The sequence below is a fragment of the Mustela nigripes genome, chromosome 12 (genome assembly GCF_022355385.1).
Source record: "Mustela nigripes isolate SB6536 chromosome 12, MUSNIG.SB6536, whole genome shotgun sequence".
Classification (NCBI taxonomy): domain Eukaryota; kingdom Metazoa; phylum Chordata; class Mammalia; order Carnivora; family Mustelidae; genus Mustela; species Mustela nigripes.
In genome coordinates this window covers 47,835,765-47,858,551 of record NC_081568.1, presented here as the reverse complement: position 1 = coordinate 47,858,551, position 22,787 = coordinate 47,835,765, and the positions used below count along the sequence as shown (strand labels likewise).

Sequence of the window (22,787 nt, the reverse complement as noted above, 5' to 3'; positions counted from 1 at the left end):
TGGGGGTCAGAAATGTTAGGGTGAGCCACACGGGAACCTTCACTGGCTCCTGTGCGGAACTTTCCACTCACTGGGTGTTATCTTTGCAGCCACAACCTGATGGGCATAAAATCATCATCCGACTTGCTGTCAAGCCCTCTGTTTCCAATGTTTGGAGTCCCTGGGGGGAAACTGAGGTCATGGGAGGGACCTAGGTCAGCCGAGATGAGCAGAAAGCTTGGGAACAGGATGCCCACAGTGGCTCTGCCCGCTACCCTTTCCTGTCTGGACTCGACAGCGGATGTGACCCTGGCTGTTCACCCACTCCCACCTCCAGCTGTTCAGGGAGCACCTTGGGTGTCCTGCCGAGGGGATTGCTGTGTCAGCCTGGGTGAGGCAGCCGGGAAGTCGTCAGGCTCCCTGGCACCGGAATGAGGTCAGCCAGGGATGGGTTCCAGGAAGGCTGCTGCTGATCCGCCTGGCGCTATCTCTCCAGCAAGCATCACAGGCTCTTCCCAAAGGGGAAAACCTGGGTGGGGATTTGAGGGGGTAGGGGTGGAGGTGGAAGCTGGCGTAGCCAGAAAGAGGTCCTGCCAGTTTGGAGAGGCAAAAACCAACTTGGAGATATCTTAGCTTTGAAATTTCTGGACAGATGAGGGCCTGAGGTTTTGGAGCCCATACTGGTGCCCTGGGACTTATTACTAGGCTTCTTCCTCCCGCAGAGCCCTGACTGAATGCCTTCCTTTGCTACAGTATTCATCTCACTGCATCAAGGAAGGTAGATGCCTGCTACATGGGCCCATACTCATCCTTCCATGGATTATAGTGTGGTAGTGATCAGTAGAGGGTCATGCCCTTGGAAGCCTCATTGATGTGATGCTCCCAGGCAGCTGTGTCCAATCCATTCGTGTTAGGGGTGATGAAACCTTTGTGCTCTGTTATATACTCTGTTCTGTACTCTAGTGGTTTATTCCCAGGTTCAGAGTCTAAGCTCCACGGGGTCCGGGACTCTGTCTGTCTTGTTCGTGTCTCCATCCTCCTCATCTGGTTCGATGCCTGGCCCATAGCAGGAGCTCAGGAAACACTTGTGGAATGAATGACCGTCCTCCAGTGAAACTGAGAATGACTTGATGACAGGGATTATGTCTAGATCACATCTAGTACAGGTGAAAAGTTCAGTGAGTGAAAGAATAAAATGGATGAACACATGTCCTTATTCTAAGTTCAGTGTTTGTATCTATAACCAGAATCCAAGAACAGTCTCACATCCTTGGTTGTGGACATAACGTCACTGACGAGCGGCCCTACTTGGGCTAGTAGCAATGACATTGGTGATGCCACTAGTCTTTTGTACACAAAAATCTTTCCATTTAATCATCTGGAGTCCTGTTAAATTAGTTAATTATCATTTGCATTTACACATGGGAAAAGTGAGCGATTTTTTTTGTTTTTTAAGAGGTTTCTTAAAGACCATTTGACAGCTTAATGTTGGAGTGAACACCAGAACTTGGACTTCTCACCCCCAGGCCACTGTTTTCCTTTCCAGTCACCAGATCATCATTTTCTCAGTCTCTAAGTTTCAACTTTTGATTTGTCATATGCCATGTTTGAGTTGGGGGGCTTTTTGGAATCCTTGTCTTACCATCCTTTATATATTAACTGTCCTTGGTGAGCCTTTTTAGACCCTTTCAGCTTCTTTGTAACCAGCTTTCAGTACTTGAAATTGTGTACCACCTTTCATATACATGTTCAGATTTCCCTGGAGAGGAAGTCCAAGTTGGTGTCAGATTCTTACCAAAAGTTTCATGACCCTATAGTAAAGTTGAGAACCAATGATCAAAACCAACCATGTCACTTTGCATATGGAAAACCTGAGACCTGAGCAAGAAACTTTTCCAAGTCTATAATCTTTGATCAGAGATTCTGTTTCTCCCGTTGACAGGGGACTGATTGTGGTGAGCAGTAACCTCAGCTACATCATCGAGCCCCTGCCTGACAGCGAGGGCCACCACCTTATTTACAGATCTGAACATCTCAAGCTACCCCTGGGGAACTGTGGGGCCGAGCATTCCAAGTCCACCCCCGGGGACTGGGTCCTTCATTTCACCAACCAGACCAAGAAACGACCTCGCAGGGTGAGTCTCAGTGCAGGAATCAACCTGGGGGTAGGTTTGTCCCCTCTGAGGATCCTTCCTTTGGATCCAGGAGTATTTCCAAATTAAAGGAGATGGCCAGGGAGGAAGAAATAACCTTTCTCTTAGAATAAAAATTCTAAGTCACTATCTTGTTCACTGCTGTGAGATACACTTGTATTGGGTGGAATAACTGTTTTGGGGAAAAATGCTATGACATTTAAAATACCCTGAGATGCTGATTTCAGAAACTTTAAAATGTGAGAAAAAAAAAATATGTCTCTCCTTTTGGAATAACCGCTTAACCATACGCACAGAATACTTGTATTTATGTGTACTGGAAATAGAGGTATGGGGTTTCAGTGCGTTTTGGGAACTTGGTTGTCAGCATGTTCCCTCACAGTTTGGTGGCCCCTGTACTTGCCAGCCCAGCTCATTAGTTTTTGAGTATGAAGGACTGGACCCATAGTCCCAGAGCAGCCCCAGCAATAACCAAGATGGTGGGCGGAAGGTGTCGTGACGGTGGTGGGGACTATGGCCAGCATCAAGCGTGAAGTCAGTAAGGGGAGAGGGGGCACTGCTTATTAACCAGTACCATTTCTAAGCAGTTTGTTTTAAAATGAGGCCACACCCACAACTTCTACAGCTCTGACCCGCTCATATCTCTTTCTTAGATGAAAAGGGAAGATTTACACTCCATGAAGTATGTGGAGCTTTACCTCGTGGCTGATTATGCAGAGGTAAGGGGGAGGCAGTGGGTTTTAGTGGAAAAGCTACTCTGTGGATAGCTTCCATTTCAGGCTTCCAACCACTTTGGGGAAATGCTGAACCATTCCTCTTTCTCCAGTATGTCATGTGATTTGGGCCTTAAATCTGACCAAGGGCTCTTCTAGCTATTTTAAATATAGTTGGGGAAAAAAAAAAAAAAAGAAAGAATCTCTTCTGGCTCAATACATTAATCAAATAGAAGATCAGCAACTAGCATTATCTGGATTAATATTTCTTTTTTTTTTAAGATTTTATTTATTTTTTTGATAGAGAGAGAAATCACAAGTAGGCAGAGAGGCAGGCAGAGAGAGAGAGGGAAGCAGGCTCCCCGCTGAGCGGAGAGCCCGATGCGGGACTTGATCCCAGGACCCTGAGATCATGACGTGAGCCTAAGGCAGAGGCTTTAACCCACTGAGCCATCCAGGCGCCCCTGGATTAATATTTCTTAAACTGAGTCTTAAGACCTTTTGGTTCTGGTGCTTATTCTTAGGGAGCCCATAAATTCTCTACAGAAATTGTCAAAAGAATTTTTGCAAAGATAGTAAGGATAATCAGTCATTCTATTGAATACAATTTTCCTGCCCATGTGTGGGTCCATTTTTATAATCCCCTTAGTGCCAAATTAGAACCCTGGGAACCAAGGCATCAGCAGAACCTGGGAACATTTGAGTGTAAATTCTTGGGCCCCACCCCAGACCTGCTTGAGTCAATCTGTGGGGCTGGCGTCCAAGAATCCCTGTTTTAACAAGCCCTCTGGGTGATTCTGGACACAAGCAAGTTTGACAACTACTGACCTAAGGAATAGCTGTTTACCCTTTAATTCTGTATTTCTCAAATCAGCCAGCTTCTCACGGGCCTTGGCTCCTCAAAGTTGACGAACACTCATCTCTCTCACTTTTTCATTTCATCTGTTCATCAACGAAATCTTGGTTTTCTCATATGTGTCAAACACAGTGTTTGGCCTGAGAAGATTAAGACCGTCCTGTCCCTGACATCAGAGTTTACAATAGCAGCACAAAAACTCAAGTGTGGTGACTGCCAAGATTGATCGTTATGGAGGATTAGAGCAAAGATCATGAAAGATCATGGTTTTGGGAACTGGGGAAAGCTCCAAAGGGAAGATGTTGGCGCTGACACATGAGAGTAGGTTCAGGCTCCAGAGCACATGTTTCCCTCCACTAGCCATGTTTCACCCCCAAGTCTCACTCTATGTAGTGACTCAGCCACAGCTAAACACATCTGGGCAGGGACAGTCACCATGAGCTGAGCACTCACCATGATCTAATGCCACAGCCTTGCCTGGGGCTCCCCTAGGACAGAACTCATCAGAGCTCCACCTGTCTCGTGCCCCATCCAGATGCTGTAGTTACCCGCTCCCCAAAAAGACCTCATCCCAAGGCAGCTTTATCTAGTCCACACTCCCAAAGCACAGGGCCTGGAGCAGTACAGGTCATGGAAAGAAACTAGGCTTCAGGCCTGAAGAGCTGCCTCTAAGAACGCTGGTGGCAGGAGCAGGTGGGCTTGAGCTGCCTTAAAGGACAAGGGGGTCTTAACTGGGCAGAAAGGTGGAGGTGAAGGGCATTTCAGGCCAAGGGAACATCAGGTTCTGCTTTGAGAAGAATTTAGCTTTGTAACTGATGTAGGTATTGGTTTTTCCAGGACCCTTTCCTTTTTTTTTATTTCTCTTTTGTTTTCCTTTCCAAAGGCTGGTGTGTGTGTAGGACAGGGGAGTAGTGTGGGGGAGCAAAATCTAAAGTTGATTTAAAAGCCGAGGCTCCACGGTCATGGGGAGAGGTTAACGACGCTGGCCCTGCCCGGCCGGACTGCCTTTGCAGTGAGAGGGCTGCTGGGAAAAAGCTGAGCTCCTCTGACTCTAGGACATTTTTCCATTTAAGCTTTTGTTAGATGATCTAAGATCATCTCATATAGTGGTCTTGAAACTTTCATATATATATATATATATATATATATATATATATATATATATATATATATCATATAGTGGTCTTGAAACTTTCATATATATATATATATATATATATGCCACAGAATCATTTGTACAGATAAAGCTCCTAGGCCCCCCAAAGCTCCTGCTCTAATGTGAAGGTGGGATGATCCTCCCCTTCAACCCTGCACTTGGCCCAGTGGCATCTGGCTGGAGGGCTCTAAAACCTACTGGGTGTGAAAGTCGGGAAACTGAAGTTGTGGGGGTGGGGTAGGGATTGAGCATCTTCAGTCTCGTGGCATTTGGGGTCACAGCAGAGCCCCAAGAGGAAAAGTGGCCCCCAAGTTGCCTCTAGGACTGTGGTGTGGTCTAGGGCCATCTTGTTCCAGAGGGGAGAGCCTCCAGCGCCGGCCCCATAAGCATTGACTACAGGGAGTGACTCATTCAGCCTGTGGGTCTGGCCCGTGCTCGTTGCTCAGGGTCCTGGGCTTCGAATGATTCACTGGAGGGGGTTGTAATCAGCCAGGCTAGGTTCACAGGCTCCCAAATCTCTACCTCCTACACCACCTCTCCCAGACTCCCTCTCCAAGGGGCAGAAGTGAATTCCTGACAGTTAGTTAATCTGAGAGGTGGGGAAGACAGGGAAGGGGAGGGCTGCCTTATCTGTGATTTACAGCCTGGTGCTGAAACAGGCCAGGCTCCTTCTCTGGGCTCTGAATTTGGCCCAGGGTGCACAGCGCCCAGAGAGTGCAGTAAAAGTGACCAAGCAGCTGGGCCTAGGTGGGACGGCCTGGGGCCGCTCTCCCTTTATTCATTCCGCAGGTGAAATAGGAAATCTAGGCAGGGAAAGAACAGCATAGTCTGTTGCAGGAGGATGTGGGGTGGTTGTACAACCAGGCCTGCAGACTGCTGTCGTGCTCCAGACACCTAGTGGGGTGGCTGGCAAAGGCCAGGTGATGTGCCACATTTTACTTCCTTTGTCACCCTAGAAAGTATAAGATTGAGATACTTCTTTCTTCCCATCAGAGGTCCGCAAACTCTAGCCTATAGCCCACCACATGTTTTTGTAAATTGAGTCCTACTGGCCGAGATGCTTCCTGCTTGTATGTGTTGTCCGTGGCTGCTTTGATCTGCAGCGGCGGAGTGGAGTAGAAGGGACACTGCGTGTCCGCAGAACCTCAAGTATCCACAGTCTCGCCATTTACAGAAAGTTTGCGACTCCTGCTTGAGTCTTCTCTTCTGGAAAACATGGTACATGTCTTCAACTACAGTGGTATTATCAGGCAGTTGTTGAAAGACAGGGTTAATATATTTGAAAAACAGTGAACTCTGACTCTGATGTTCTAATAAATATTCAGTAAATGTTGCAACCCTTTCTCTGCAGTGAGACCAATTTAGAAATGGGACGACCAAGAAACTTCAGGATTCACAAGTCATAGGTCCAAGTCATAGGGCTTCGCATCGAATTGCACTCTAAAAAGCAAGGGTCAAGTGCGAGGACGGTTCTGGTGAGCCACAGTTCCGAAGAAGCCCAGGAAAGTCCACAAGCAGTGGGAGAATAGAAACAGTGGCTTTCTCGCCGGCTCATGGCCAGACACACCCTAGTCCCAACAGATATCCCAGGGTGTTTTTATCTGGCTGTTCTTTGTGATTCTTGCTTGAATGTTTTTCTGGGATGGGGTGGAGGAAGGATGCGAAGTGTTGGAATTGAAGTAGCATATACAGTGTGTGCGAGGTAGATCAGATAGGCACCCTGATTCTCTGTGACAATGGCAGCATACAGGACATGCCCATATTTGCAAATTTAGGTTACAGTTGTAGCAGATTTTCTCTTTACACTGTGAAGCTTTCCTTCATCATTGCAGCTGAAGGAGATCTATTCCCTCTCAGGCAGGAATGATAAATGTGAGGCTACCTACTGGAATGTCTCCTCCCTACTGGTTCCCATGGCAGACATTTGTAATCGAGCACAACACTCTTTCCGGCTGAACCCCATGCCGTCTCAGAATTCTTCTCACTGTAGAAGGCCCTGCCAGTCGATCCAAGTGGCATGTCAGACGAATCCTGTGTGCCGAGGTCTTACGGTCCTGGTTGCCAGCCCCCAAGTGTGTCATTCATGTGGCTTCCCATTGCCGTTATTTATGTGCCCATTTTAATTGTGTATTTCTTAAATACGGATTCTGCCATTGTTGTTATTTTGGGCTTTCTTTCTTTCTTTCTTAAGATTATTTTAGAGAGATAGAGCAAATGAGCAAGCAGGGGGAAGGGGGAGGGAGAGGAAGTGGGAGAGGCTTCCCAGCAGACTCCCTGTTGAGTGCAGAGCCTGATGCAGGACTTGATCTCACAGCCCTGAGATCATGACCTGAGTGGAAACCAAGAGTCAGACACTCAACCGACTGAGCCCCCCAGGTGCCCTTCTCTTTCTGTTTTAATGGAGGGTCCTCTGGACCAGTACCAGGGTCTCACACTGTGTCCTGTCTAGTGCCAAGCATAATGCCTTGCACATGGCAGCTTTTAGCAGCAATTTGATCAGTGATGATTGATCACATGTAGGGAGGCCTCATGAGATCCCTGTGATGATGGCTTCATGTTGGAGCGATGACCAGCACAAGGATCAGACTGGTCCCACGTCTAAGCCCCCATGAGAGTTTGCAGGAGACCTGGTAATTTGGAGGACTGGAGAACGGGTTTGACTTCAAGGCCTGGAGGAAGAGAATCCAGTTTACTCTACAACTATGACCTGTCTACTGTGTGTCTGGCACTGAGCTGGCAGCTAGGGACACCAAGATGACTGTGATCCAGGTTCTGCCCTCCCTGAGCTGACACTGTAGGGAGTGTGTGGGGACAGAGGAAATTGTATAAAAATAACTGCTCTCATAGAAGCCTGGAGAAAATAAAAGCTCACTGAAAGACAAGAAATGGGGTCCAGGAAGGGATTCTGGGCCTCACCTAGCTCTGCTTGTTCCATTTAGTTTCAGAAGAATAGACGAGACCAGGACGCCACCAAACACAAGCTGATGGAGATCGCCAATTACGTTGATAAGGTGAGACCAGGTGTGTACTTTGTGGGAAAGGTGCCAGCACCTCCGAGGGGCCACAGAACAGGAGGTGGCATGGCACCTGAGCTGCCTCAGGGATTGGTCACCACAGCCAATCTCTGAGATGGAATAGCAATGCCATAGAGGCTCAGGGTGGTCACAACAAAGCTCTCAACTCTGTGACCTTAGCCAGGGAGCTTATCTTCTTTGGGTTGCAGTTTTGTGTTATGTTTAAATTTACAAAGTAGAGGGGCTGGCTTGAATCAGTGGCTTTCAAAATTTTTGTTTTTCTGGTGGAACTCTTCTTTTCAATGAAATCTTGTGCCGTGTCTAATATAAAAGATAAAAACGGACTCTCAAAGCAGGGGTGAGCATCCAGAGTGCGGTCCTCTTGCTCCTTCCCCTCACCCCTGCAAATGGCTGCCAGGCAACATAAGACATGGAAGAGCCCAGCTGAAGAAAGCTTTAAGGTTCTCTAAGGTTCCTTCCAGGCATAAAGCCCAGAAGTTTCCTGAGTTAGGGAGAATTGAGGTAGGTGAGCATGGGAAAGGTACAAAGCCTTAAAAATTGAGTATAGAGTCTTTATCTATACACTTCATGTGTCATGAAGACTATGTGGTCTTCATCTATAAAATGGTTCTAAAATTATTTCTCACTCAGAAACACAATGTGAATGGTTAACTTTCCTAGACCAGGCCCTTTTAAAACATGCCTGTAGAAAATACCCAAATTCTTGAATTTTACTAGAATATCCTGGTCTGGGACTTGGAAATACTCTGTTTTTATAAAAAAGGGCATTTGTTATACTGCAAAATGCAGTAGAATGATAACCTTAAATTACAGTACACTCTTGACAGGCTAGTAGTAAATAGTTTTTAAAACTAGAATTTAATATGTTCAAGGTCACAGGTCTCTAAGAATCTGAAAACATTTATTGTACAATTTCAGTGCATTCGCAGTGCTTCTGCAGCTCTGGGCCTGTTCGGGATTCATGGAGCCCAGGTCCAAAGGAGAAATTATTTTTTTCTAAACATTAGAAGATCAAGAAGAGAACTTAAAAAAAATTTTTTTTAAATGGATTTACAAGCAAATGTGATAGCACTCTGAAGTCATCAGGCGGGAGAGTCTGTGGTCTATGTTTTTGTTTTGCCCTAGATGGCTCTGGAAACACTGGTGACAGGTGAAAGTCATGAGCATTTCCTGGAAGGAAGGCCTCCAGGGACACAGCTCAGTCCTCTCTCTAGCTCTCAGTTCACTCAACAATAACATTTAAATGATCCTACATCCCAAACACTCAACATCTGGGAAAACAAGAGAAGCTCATTTCCTGGGGGGTAGACAGGAGGCAGACCCTGTTCTCACCCATGTGGTGTCTATTGTTCTGGAGACCCAGCAGGTGGGAAGCTTGGCTGGGTCTCCCCTTTGTGAACTCTCCAGCTGGTCTGCAGGGGTAGAACCAAGGGTGCTGATGAAAAGTGGGAGAGGCAACACTATGCCTCAGCCCTTACGTGAAGCCCCAAGCCTTGCTTAGCTGGTCCCTTCTGGGCTTGATTTTCTCCTGAGCAGCTGATTTTAGTCACTGTGGCTGGGGTGAAGGAAGGCACTTCTGAGGCTTGCTGACCAGCTACATGAACTGAACTGTTGTTGAACTAAAACTGGAATGAACTGCACTAAATTTGCTGAATCAGGAACCCAATCCAAAATGTTTTTCCTTAACTGTGAAAAAAGCCAAGTTTAAGTCCTTAAAAGCTCCCTCATGAAGCAAGTTCAAATTGGAATCCTAAATAAAACCCTTTATTTCCTGTAACAATTGACCTGGCACAAAAACGGGAAAATCAGAATTTCCTTGGCAATCAACTGCTCTTTCACCAAAGCTGGAACCCATCTTAGGCCACAGCTTCTTGGGGGCAAGATGATTCTCTAGATCTGTGAATACGCTGGCCCCGAAGTCAAGAGGGGCTTGAGTGACTCCGAGATCCGATCTCATTGTCTAGGCCTTAATCCCGCCTCCACCGTCCTCCTGCTGAGACTCTGGCTCAGTCACTGAACTTTCCTAAGCTTCCGTGCTTGGGACATAGAATGTGCTCAATAAACATCGAAGTGACGATTGTTGTTTTTAGCTGCCACACTACCCACCGATTTTGGATTAAGATGGTGTCTTCTGCTCATGAGATCTGGGTTTCCGTGCAATTTTGTTTTCAGAGTAACTGCCTCAGTAATCTCTAGGGTAGGCCAAAGAATCCCTGGGACCTGTGCCTTCCGGTGGCATTTAGCTTTGCAGAGGACCCTCTTCCTGTGTGTACGTGTAGGAGATGAAAGAGACCACATCACAAAGCCCAGGTGTCACCCTCCTCTGAAGGAACCTGAGAGTCAGGTCTCGTTTCTAGAATTTCAGGATCTCTGGACAGAACTCGAGAGGTGATCTGGGACCTTTGCAGCCTAATGCTGGCCACTTGTTCGTGGCATTTGTGACAAAGTCCGAACACCTCCAGGGACGAGAAAGGAAACTTGCGAATGAGCATCTCTCAAGGTGTAGGAGACCCCACACAGTAATGCATCCATCTACAGTCCAGCATATCCATACAGCGAAATGCTGTTTAGCCATAGAACGAAGGACAAAGTGATAAAGAGGCCATGAGGGAGAGGAATCTCAAAAACACGCTGAGTGAGGAAAGTCAGACACAGAGACCTCATGTGTGGTCTGGTCGTTCTGGTTAGAGGAAACATCTAGAAAGGGTAAATCTGTCGCAGCAGGAAGCAGATGAGTGATCTCCTGAGTCTGGGGGTGAAAATGGGAAAAGACGGTCAGTGGACATGGGGGTCTTTCTCGGTGTGATGAAAATACTCTAATTGGATTGTGGTGATCATCTTACAGCTTGGTAAATTTACTAAAAATATTGATCTGTACGCCCCCCAACTGGGTAGATTTTATGTTATGTAAGTTACATCTCAATGTTTAAGAGGAATTTTGTATAACAGAACTTTTTAGACATGTATAAAAAAGATAAGTAACCATGTAAGGAACTGGGAGAGAGGATTGTGCTGGATGCCTGGGCCCAGGGTCCTTATCACAGACAACAGCACAGCTTAGCTCTGAGCTTCCTTATGACTAACTTTAGTTACAAGGATTTTTTTTTTCCCCTATTTTAAAATTAAACGGGTCTTCTGTCTGTCATACCTATTGGCCACGCCCCACTTTAGGAGCAGTTTAGAGACAGCATTGATGCTGTCTACACAGGATAGCCCTGTCCACGTGCGGAAGCAAGTCTGTGTCCTGTGCCCTATCCTTCCTCCAAGCTAAGTGACCCCAGTTCTGCCTGCACAACGTTGGCCATCTTTCTCAGGGTCTCACTGCTCTCTCCTGAGAAATGTGACTCACAGCCCCTGTCGCCCCCCATGCCCGGGGGGGCATGTGCCAAAGAGAAATCTGGGATCCACTCTGAATGCCGAGCCTAGGAAGGGGCATGGTGGTGGTCACAGCTGATGCCGTGGCTCTCTGTGTGCGTTTTCAGTTTTATCGATCCTTGAACATCCGGATTGCGCTCGTGGGCTTGGAAGTCTGGACGCATGGGAATATGTGTGAAGTTTCGGAGAACCCCTACTCTACTCTCTGGTCATTTCTCAGTTGGAGGCGCAAGCTGCTCACCCAGAAGAACCATGACAACGCCCAGTTAATCACGTACGTGGCCTTCGTGCATGTGTGTCTCCTCGGGGCTGGCTGCACAGCACGTGCCTACAGTGTGGGCACCCTGTGCCGCCCTCCCCCGCCCACCCGGTGCTCAGTGTGGGTGGTCCTAGCCATCCTGCCACTCTGGTCCAAACAATCCTTATTTCTCAGACATGGGCTCTGCTGCCAGGACACCCAGGAAAATACTAAAACCCTAAGAGTCAGAACAACCCCAAGAAGTGCTGACGACCTAGGTGAGAAGCTGAGACTTACACACATTCTGTTGACCATCTGAAACAGCAGGACGTGTATTTGGGAAGTGACCGACCATCAGGGGCTGCTTCCAAACAGCCTAAGGGGCTCCCTTTGGTCCTCATGGTGCTTCGTTGTAGAATGCACGCTCATCTTCTGCCAAAGCTGTAGCTTCCTCAGCTTGCCCTTCACTTTGTTCCCAGGGGTTCAGCACCAAGAGCCGGAAGGGCTTCAAGAGGCAGATAGTGCGTTGGAGGGGAGGGAGACATCGGGGTGGGGGGAGTTGTGCTGGAACTTCTTCAGTTCGGGAGAGAAAAGGATAGTGTTGGTGGTCATGAGGGCCCCTGAAGTCCCCCAGGAGTGCGGGAGGTGCGAATATCTGGTATTTTTAGTGTTAACTTCAAAAGGTGTTCTGAGACGGTTATAAGAAAAGGCACATTACATAGTAAAGCTATTTCCTTTTGTTCCCTAAAAAATCTTTCTGAATCAACAATCATTTAAACATTTGTTGCTTCTTTAAAAGAAATGGGGAGGGCACCCGGGTGGCTCAGTGGGTTAGGCATCTGCCTTCACCTCAGGTCATGATCCCAGGGTCCTGGTTGAGCCCTGCATCCTGCTCCCTGCTCAGTGAGGACCCTGCTTCTCCCTCTCCCTCTGCAGCTCCCTATGCTTGTGCTCTCTTTCTCCCTCTGTCAAATTAAAAAAAAAAAAAAAAAAAAAAAAAGTCTTTAAAAGAACTGGAGAAATAACTGTACCAAAAATCTGGGCTATGGTTATTTCACAATGGTTCATTCACCTAGGAGATTTTGGGGTTTTGCCTGAATTTTGGAAGCCTGGTGCCTTTGGGCAAAACCTTGAATCCAGGTGTCCAGCAAGACTTCCTTAAGGCCATTTCTAAGTTTATAAAATAAACTTTGGGGCTTCATAGAGATTTGCTTGTATTTTATGTGTTTTCTTGCAAATTGTTTCTCTGAAGAAGAATCTGCCTTCAATTCAGCAAACACTTATTCAGTGCCCCCTATGTGTCAGATTCTATGCTAAGTTCTGGTGATCCCCCCAAAGAAATAAGGCCATCTTGGCTCTCAAGTTCTCATGGTCTAAATGAGAAGACAAACAGGGAGCTATGAGAGCCCCACGTAATGAGCTTCCATGTAGATCCTTTAAATAAATTCCCTGTTTTTGGCGTGCACGAGAATACTGGTGTTTTGTTCATTCCCTCTCCCCTGCCCTGGTTGGATACAGCTGAGAGAGGGATGGATTGAGCCGGGGGGAGTGTCGCTGGCTGTTGGCAGGTTTGCATCGCCATTGCAAAACAAAGGCAGAAACGGCTCATCTTTGCACCCAGCTGAATTTTCCTAGGCTCCTGATGGGACACATCTGTTTCTTGGGTCCCAAAGTGATGTGGAAATGAAGCATCAGCCCCCACAGCTGCTGCCCAGTCCCTCCACCCGCCCTGTCCCGCATACCGCAGAGCCGAGGGTATGGCATGGGACCCTGGCAGCTGGCAGAAGTGGTCATGAGTCACTTAAGAGTCAGAACCTGTGCCACTCTTCCTCAGCCCCTCCCTCTGACCTTTTCCTCTGCAGCAGGAATGGGATGCAGCTTTATGAACCCTGCCCATTTCCTTCCAGGGAATGGGGCTCTGAGCATACTGTGGGAAAAAGTGGCCTTTTGCCCTTTCTAGTTCTCTGGAACAGTGAGAGAGTAGGTGGCAGGAAGGGAGAGGTGTGGTGACCTGGAAGTTGTCCAGCTGGCCTAGAACACTGGGGTCTCTCCTTGGCAATGATCTGGGAATGGCAGCAGGGCCAAGGAATACCATGATGGCTGCCTGCTCCTGGGCACAGAGGAACAGCCCTCACAGCTGCCATCTGAATGACCTTCTCTTGTTCCTTCCTGCAGGGGCATGTCTTTCCACGGCACCACCATCGGGCTGGCCCCCCTCATGGCCATGTGCTCTGTGTACCAGTCTGGAGGAGTCAACATGGTGAGTCTCCGCCAGGATGTTGATGCTGTAGAAGACAGAAAACTGCCTTATAGGATAGGAGGTTGTCTTGTGTGTGTGTGTGGGGGGGGTGGAATATATATATATATGATTGCAGGGAAAAAAACCCTTGACATCAAGTATGGCAGTTGTTTAAAACGAAATCACTAAATTCTAAGAGATGGAAGTATCCAGGGGTAAATTTTCATTTATTATAATTTATTCCCAGTTTTCAAGCTCAGGAGAGCCCTACATGATGACATCTAGTGATGTCGCTAGATCTCTCAGGTATTCCAAACCAGGGACTAGAGAATAGTAAGATAGTAGAGATTTAAAAATATTCTTTATCCTAGGTTTTATGTTATTATGCATATCATTATGAAACAAGAGCCTGTCTCAAAGTCATGGTTAGGAAATTCCAGCCTTCTTTTGAAGTTCTCTCTGGCTCTGTGGGGCTGTTTGGATGACTCGTTTCTGACCTGTGAAGTAGATGTCAAGGAGGCCTTCTCTCCCATCTGTCTGTCCACGCCCCTTTACCACAGATGTAGCATGACGGTTAAAAGCACAGGCTTCCATCACGGAGTCTGTACACGCTGATCGTGGAATCAGTGGGCAGCTGTGAGGCCTGGCTAAGAAAAGACAGACCCAGGGAGCAGGGAGAGATGTCTTCTTGACCTGAACTCTCTCCTTGGGCAGGACCACTCCGAGAATGCCATCGGCGTGGCCGCCACCATGGCCCACGAGATGGGCCACAACTTTGGCATGAGCCACGATTCCGCGGACTGCTGCTCGGCCAGCGCGGCTGACGGCGGGTGCATCATGGCGGCTGCCACCGGGTGAGTTGGACGGCAAGGTGGGGAGAACAGAGCCTGTGAGGATGCTACAACCTGAGTGTTCCTCCCCATGGGCCCTAGGAGCCTCTGTCATAGCTCTTGCGGGGGCTTTGGAGAGAAATGTGGTTGACGACAAAGAAATTGGAAGAGAACCAAGAAAGCAAATGTGTGCAAGGAGCCCTAGGTTGGTAGCAGGTGGTTTGGTGCTGGTGGACCCCTAGATATATTTAATTTCTGTCTTAGGGTCTTCAGCTGGAAAATTGGCCTGACCCCATGTATCCTTTTCACTTCATGAATTTTTGAAGAGGACTCGTTTTGAACAGCCCCAACCCTTAAGTCCCTTCATCTCAAGGGAACTTGGTCAGTGCTGACTCAAAGTTCTGATGTAGCCTGCACAAAAAGGAAAAGGACAGGGAACATCCATGCCCACATAAATTCCCTCAGGGAATTTACAGGTTGCATTTACCATGAGGAACAAGAGCAAGCCAGCTACGTCTCCCTGTATCTGTGAGGGGTTTTTTTAACCAGAGCTTTTGAAAGAAAATTCTGTTAACACTGACAATTCTTAGTTACAACTCTTAATATTTAGTATCTGAACTCGTGCAGCAGAGGGCATTGGGCTCTTCCAAGACCCATTGGGTTCTACCAAGACCTGAGTCACTCTTTGGAAGGTATCGTGGTGGGAGTTTGTGTTCCCTCTACCCCAAGCTGTTAGAGCCTGCTTATGCTCTTTAGGAAGTGGTGTTTCAGTGACCCTAAGAGGAAATGCAACTCTCTTGGGGTTCCAGTGTTCAGTGTTTGTCTGTCACTTCTTGGCTGTGACATACAAAGGATGATGTTGATGTGCAAAATACAACTCCACGGGTCGTGCTCAACTCCCTCAGAGCTCACGGTTAAGGCCACCCCTTTCTCTCTCAATCTAAGAAGCGTGTTTATAGTCATATGGTTGGGAGTGATATTAATTATTACTCCATTTTGTTTTAAACTATACGCAAACATAAACTACTAAAGTAGTTTAAAAATTTTTGGCCACAAATGCCTTATGACAGAACGGACAATGGAAGGGGTTAACCTCTAGTTGGTTTAGTGCATTGCGGACAGGATAACTCTTCCTTTACAGACCTAAATTGTGGTACTGACCCAATGCTAGAGAATGTATGACTTCTGATTCTTTTTTCTTTTCCAATGAAAGGACTCGGCACCTTTCATAATCTTGTGATAAAACTATGCATATGTAAATTGCTGGTTGAGTTTGGAGTGCTGCCTGTATCCTTAGAATAGAGGTCATAAGATCCCCGGCCCCAGTGAAGAAATTAAACCCATGATCTTGGCTTTTTTTGGCCTGTTCTTTTGTTCCAAGAAAATCTCCATCTAATAACAGCTTCAGGAAAGTTTGGATTGGCTAGTATTCTGCTCAGCTCTAAAACTCAGGAAACCCATTATAACATATTCAATTACCCTTTATTTATGGCACCCTTTCCTACAAAGGGCAGAAATTGCTGCTTCTGATTTTCACTTACCTCCTCCATGCACAGTGAGGGAAAAAAGAACGTCATGGGGTGCTGAGAAACAATTGTAAGATAATGTATCTGTGATGTTCTAAGGGGACAGAACACGTGTGCCTGGGACTATGGGGGTCTAAGTCTAGGTGGAATCGGCCTCATGGGCGGTAGGACTGAGACTGTTCTGGCCTCCTGGTGCTCAGATCCCAGCTGACTCCAGCCTTACTCTCTGCCAGGCATCCCTTTCCAAGAGTGTTCAATGGCTGCAACAGGAAGGAGCTGGACAGGTATCTGCAGTCAGGCGGTGGGATGTGTCTCTCCAATATGCCAGACACCAGGACGCTGTATGGAGGCCGGAGGTGTGGGAATGGGTACCTGGAAGATGGGGAAGAATGTGACTGTGGGGAGGAAGAGGTAAGGTGTCATGGTAATGCTAGGGGCAAGGGGAGAGTGTGCACTGGTTTCGAATCTTTGCGTCAAGGAGAATGCAACTGACCACTTCTTAGTCTTAGGCATTTCCCACATACGCATGGCTATCAAACACCCCATCACAAATCAGATGTGGGGAGTAAGACTTCAATATGGACCATTTGTGCAGACACGTTCAGATTGGTGATGTCCACCTACCTTGTGAGTGTATCTGGTCTAACCAAAACCCATCATCTCCTCCCCAGTGCATTTACAGATGGCCTCTTGGTCCTCCAGCTGCACAAACTTTATTCTAGAGGCCACACAGTTGGACACATGAACTTGAACCTGGGCCTTGAGGAGGCTTAAAGTAACAAGCGTGTGCTCTTTAGGCTGGAGAAGAGAGGATTGAAAGAGGAGGTAGGAGGTACTGTTAGGTCTAGAAAGGGCTGCCACAGGAAGAAGGAACAGAACTTTTTGTGTTCAAGCTCTGTAGTTCCTTCTGATCTTCAAACTGGTGGGCATGCAGCATAGCTCTGTCATTTTTGCCAGATGTGTGTTGTTCTGCAAAAAAGGAGAACTGGACGGTTTCATGTCTATTTTCTGAAGGATGAAATATGTACGTTAATGTATGCAAAACAGTCAACTGTGTGTAGGGGAGACTAAGGGTTTGTATACGACTGTTTGATGTTATAACCTTCTCTATGGTTTGATTTTTGGTTTTTGTATTGTTTTTATTTTGAGAGAGAGAAAGAGAGAGCAAGGGTTTGCGGGGAGAGAGAGTCTTAAGCCAGACTCCATGCTCAGTTCAGAGCCTGACATAGGAATCGATCTCACGACCCTGAGATCATGATCTAAGCTGAAACCAAGAGTCAGATGCTCAACTAACTGAGCCACCCAGTCACCCCTGAGTTTTATCTCCAATGCCAGCACCCAACTTTCCTAATAAAACAAAAACTAATTAAAGGCTCTGCCACTCCCACCACCACGAGTTCAGAGAGATCGATCCAGACCCATCAGAAAGGAGGGAGTCAGCCCTCTTACAATGGAGGGTCCGGTGGAGTTGAGGAGCAGTCTGCGAGTGGGCTCAGCCAACTGGCTTGTGTTCAGCAAGTACTTACTGAGCGTGGGGCACTATGTTGGGTGTTAGGGACAGGATGGGTAGCAAAAACAGACAGGGTTCCTGTCCTTGTGGAGCATATCATCTAGTGGGGGAAACATACATTGACCAAATAATGCAAAAGCATGTGAGTACAATCTCTGGTAGAGGCTTAGGAGGGCCAGTGGTATGTGCTGTGAGCACCTGCATTGTGAGAGCAGCTGCCCTACTCAGGTGGGCGTGTGACTTCTGACCCCATATCTGAAGGCAACGTTAGTAGTTCCTGAGGAGCACAGGGAGAGAAAGCACACTTCAGCTAGAGGAGGAACCCGACCCTGAAGTGGGAGGAAACCCTGCCTGGAGCCCATGACAGTGGGAGATTAATGGAAGGAAAGCAGCCTCTTCCTTCTCTTAGGGAAACAAATGGATGGATATCATAGCAGGGCATGGGATATGTCTCTCCCTGCCAGAGCTGGGCGGTTAAGGTTATGATATGATTCATAAGCTTGGGACACGCCCCAGGCAGACACGGCTTAACTTCAGCCTCAGCACTTGCTAGGTGTGTGCCTGCCAGCATAGGACTTGTCTGAGCTCCATTTCCCCATCTGTGAAATGGCTGTAATCATGCCTCACAGTGCTGTGGTGGACCTAGGGGGCCTGGCACATTGTCAAGCGGCTTAGGATAGGCCTACGAATATAGCAGGAGAGTGATAAGGACACTCGGGGTCATTGGGATGTTTCAGCATCTTTTTAGATTTCATGCTGTACATCAGCACATCAGGACCCATAAGGCAAGAAGGAAGAACCTATAAAGACGTTCTGTTCCAGAAAGGTCCAGGCCAGTGAAGGGTGAGGAAGAGCAGCAGGTGGGGAGAGCAGTCTGGGGAGGCAGGTCTCAGGACTCAGATTGTTCCAGCCTGGCCTTTGCTTTCGGTGGCCTTTTCTTATGGGATATCAGGCCCACGAGTGTGGGGGCGGGGAGGGCAGGAGCACATTTTGTGTGTGAATATTTACAAAATGTGTGTCTATGTTGTGATGTTACTGATGATTGTGTCTTTGTATATTTTCTGTGATTAATATACACGAGCTTCATAATAAACCTATAAAGTGAATTTTGTGGTAAAGATTTTCTAGGGAGCTTGGGCCCCAGGGGCATGTGGGGCAGGGGTGGGGAAGTGTGGGAGGTGGGTGAAGGGCTTCACCCCACCAGTCTCCCTGCTCAGCTGCGCCAGAGCCTCATGACCATACCCTCCGGCCTTGCAGGAATGTAAAAACCCGTGCTGCAATGCCTCGAATTGCACCCTGAGGGAAGGGGCTGAGTGTGCCCACGGCGCCTGCTGTCACCGGTGTAAGGTAAGAGGCCCTTTTCCCACCCCACTGCCCCCAGAACCCCAGGGTTCTGATCCGACAGCTCAGTGCTCTGCTGTGGGCTAATGGCTGGGACTCAGCCTCCATCCTGGGGAAGTGGTGTCGGCCGAGTTTCAGGAACACGCAGCTGGGCTGACTCCCCGGATAAAGTTTACTATTTCCCGTACCGTGCCTCACTGGCTTCAAGTCATCCCAGAGGGCTGTGCTACCTGGAAGATGGAAGACCAACTTTATTTATCCATTTATTAAAACTTTATTTTATTTAAATTTAGCTAATTCACATATAGTGTATTCTTCGTTTCAGAGGTAGAGTTCGGTGATCATCAGTTGTCTATGACCCCCAGTGATCATTACATCACGAGCCTTCCTTAATGGGGTAACTGTCACTCAGTTACCCCATTCCACCCCCCTTCCCTCCAGCAACCCTCAGTTTGTCTCCTATCATTTAGAGTCTCTTATGGTCTATCTCCCTGACTTTGTTTTATGGAAGGAAGACTTTTTTTTTTTTTCTCTTAAAGTAAGTGTTCAGAGAGAGTAGGGTTGATTTCATTTGGAGCTCCTAGTAATAATCGACCTAATTTTGATTAATATCGATGGACTTCTTATTAGCTGCCAGGGACTATGCAGAGATATATATTATATATATTATCTCATTCAATCCTCACAAAAGTCCCACGAGACGTCTATTAACATCCTCCTCACTTTAAGATGAGTAAACTGGGGCTCAGGGAATAAGTGGCTGACCCCCAGTCCCACGGCCAGGAGGGGCTGAACCATGCTTCCCTGCTTCTGGAGCCTACACGCCTAGTAGCGATGTGGAAGGTATTGCTACTCATTGCCACTATTGCTCTACAATCTCTTATCTGTAATTCTGAAATTCAGAAAATTCTAAAAACCGGAAAAAAAATTTCTTCACACATTTGGTGGCAAATTTTACCTGAATTGACATAATGACAGTCTTTTTTTAAGAAAGATACACTCAAAATGAATATTTCTATTGTGCTGCAGAAAAATTAATGTGTTTGATTAAAAAGTATAACCCCAGGCCTTCCTGGGGCGGTCATATAATAGACACATGTAATGTGCGAATGCATATACGTACATATGTGTGTACACGTGTGTAATGTCTACTTTCTGAAATCTGAAAAGTCAGAACCCCGTCGGGCCCCAAAGTTTGGCTAGGACTCTGGACCTACGCTTCCATCCCCTACTTGCCAAGTGCTCGTTATGTGCTAGATACTGTTCTGGTGCTCTGTTTGAAGGCAGTCCTTGTAACAATCCCAGGAAAAGGTGGTTATCCCCGTTGACTCTGCGCTAACCCAGAGAGGTTAAGCAGCTGCCCCAGGCCCCACTGCTGGTTAAGGAGCTGCGATCTGAAGCCAGGCAGGCTGGCACCAGGTGCATCCTCTCCACCTCCCTCGTGCTGTGGTGGTAGAGACACGTCCTGCCTCTTCCTCCTCCACGCATCACCAGGGTCTGCCCTGGCAGCCGAGGCTCTGTGCTTTCAGCAGACTGTTCAGTGGGGCCATTCTCTGCCTTCTCTCCTGGGAAGGCCTTGTGGGTGGTATGGGGTGCCCTGGGAGTAGGGAGGGCCTCTTCTCAGATGTAGCTTTCCTTACAGGCCTGGGGAAACTCCCCATCTAGTTTGACTCCAGGGTAGACTTGGCATCTCCCTGTGGAGGTTGTGCTGGGTGGAGTCCTTTGAGGCTCGGACAAGGGCCGGAGAATAAGCATGGACAATGCCCATTCAGTTTGGTTCTCAGAAAAGATTCTCTAGAGAGAAGTATGTGCAGAAACATGAGGCTTGGAGCCCGACACCTTCCGTTCAAATCCTCTGGTGCAATCTGGGGCCGCCTACTAACCATGTGAGTCTAGGTTCCTTATCTGCGAAGTGGGAGGAGTGTTAATAACACGGACCCACTGACCACCCAGGGACACGGGAAGACCCAGATGGGAAACTTCGTCTTTACCATTGCCCACTGTTGCGCTATCGATCAGGTTATTATTTTATCTCCACCAAGAGGCAAATGACAGCATCTGGCTCATGGATATTGTGAGGCTCACATGGGATCAGAATGTGTAACTTAGCCCAGTGCTTGGCTCAGTAATGGGGATATATTGCTGCTCAAGTGCTTTGTAAACTCGGGGGTGTTGTGTGAATGGTGTGTGTGTGTGTGTGTGTGTGTGTGTGTGTGCGCGCGCGCACATTCGTGTGATTCTATTAGTGGGCCTGGCTCTTCAGCCACTTACTGACCAGTAGACTTCTCAATACCTCGCTTAACCTCTTCTGCCTCAGGTTTCATCATCTGTAAAATAGGGAGAACTGTATGTTATGCAGAACTCTCAGGAAAAGTAAATGAGGTAATATTCTTACTGGCCATTAAGTGGGAGCTCCATAAAAGTAACCATTCTTACTAAAGCACTTAGTAAACTGTAAATTGTTGCCTAAACATTAGTCTTACCTAGTTCTTAAAACTGCTAAGAAGAGGAAATGAGCTAGCATCTTTGAAAACCTTTAAGTCATTATTCATCTTAAAAGGCCGATGATGGTTGAAGCTAATGAGGTCATGCGAACGGTGCCTGGGATAATGGAAAAGGGAAACTCTGTTCCACGACAGGGATGCCCACGAGTCCTTTGCTGGTTGGGTTGAGGACATGCAGGAGACTGACTGTTTTTTCCCCTCTTGCTCCTCTCGGTTCAGCTGCTAGCGCCTGGGACCCTGTGCCGTGAGCAGGCACGGCAGTGCGACCTCCCAGAATTCTGCACGGGCAAGTCTCCGCATTGCCCCACCAACTTCTACCAGATGGACGGCACCCCCTGTGAGAGCGGCCAGGCCTACTGCTACAATGGCATGTGCCTCACCTACCAGGAGCAGTGCCAGCAGCTGTGGGGGCCTGGTAAGGCCTGTCCTACAGAGCAGCCCTCCTCCCACCCCACCGCTTCCAGGCGGCTTCTCTAGATACTACCTTTCTACTTCCCCTTGACTCAGTGTAGACCTTCAGAGAGACAGTCAACAGCATTCTTCCCAGTTCCTTGATGCTTTAAATCCTCAGAGCAGGTAAATGGACAAGAATAACCCAATAGAAAAATGGGCAGAGGATGGAGACAGAAAAGGAAATGCAGGTGACCCTTAGCTGCAAAGTGAAAAGATATTTAACCTCACTTATAGTAAGTGGAAACAAATTATAACTACGATGAGATGGGATTTCTCTAATCTTGGACTGGCAAAGACTCAAACAGGAATATAATAATCATTATATCATTTTAATACCATAACTATAATAATAAGAGTGGTAATAATGGAGTGTGGAGAATGTGAGGAGACCTATAGGTACAACCCCTATGGAAAGCAATTTGAAGATACCAGAATTCATGTGAACTTCCCATTGGACCTGTATCTTCATGTATGCGAAGATAGATTTAGAAGGATACTGAGGTAGTGTTAGTGATAGCTATAGGACCCTAGATATCCTTTGGTAGGGACCAATTAAATTAATCCTGGTACACCCATGTCATGGACCCCTCTGCAGCTGAGTAAAAGGAGACAACTCTGTATGTACTGAATAAAACCATCTCCTACAATAAATTAAGTGAAAAATGCAAGTTGCAGAATAGTGATTAGAATTGCTGCCATTCTTTATTCGATAGATTATCTCTAGAAGATACATAAGAATTATTTCTAGAAGAGAGATATGGTTATCTTTAGAAGATACACTGTTAGTTGTGATTAGTTCTCTGGGTTGTGGGGAAGTAGGAACAGGAATGGCTACTTAGAAAAATACATACTTTATTTCTTTAAAATTCTGTGCGTTTA

General features: G+C 47.2%; 1 protein-coding gene across 1 annotated transcript in view; it reads left to right on the top strand.

Annotated features, from left to right (window-relative positions):
* ADAM19 (ADAM metallopeptidase domain 19) overlaps positions 1-22,787 on the top strand; it is a 79,714-nt gene that overhangs the window by 41,849 nt on the left and 15,078 nt on the right. The window contains exons 6-14 of the mRNA XM_059417247.1: positions 1,922-2,114; positions 2,786-2,851; positions 7,797-7,868; positions 11,375-11,541; positions 13,681-13,765; positions 14,459-14,598; positions 16,334-16,511; positions 18,868-18,957; positions 21,675-21,870. Coding sequence (XP_059273230.1) covers positions 1,922-2,114; positions 2,786-2,851; positions 7,797-7,868; positions 11,375-11,541; positions 13,681-13,765; positions 14,459-14,598; positions 16,334-16,511; positions 18,868-18,957; positions 21,675-21,870 — 1,187 coding nt within the window. The remainder of the gene's footprint in view (positions 1-1,921; positions 2,115-2,785; positions 2,852-7,796; positions 7,869-11,374; positions 11,542-13,680; positions 13,766-14,458; positions 14,599-16,333; positions 16,512-18,867; positions 18,958-21,674; positions 21,871-22,787) is intronic.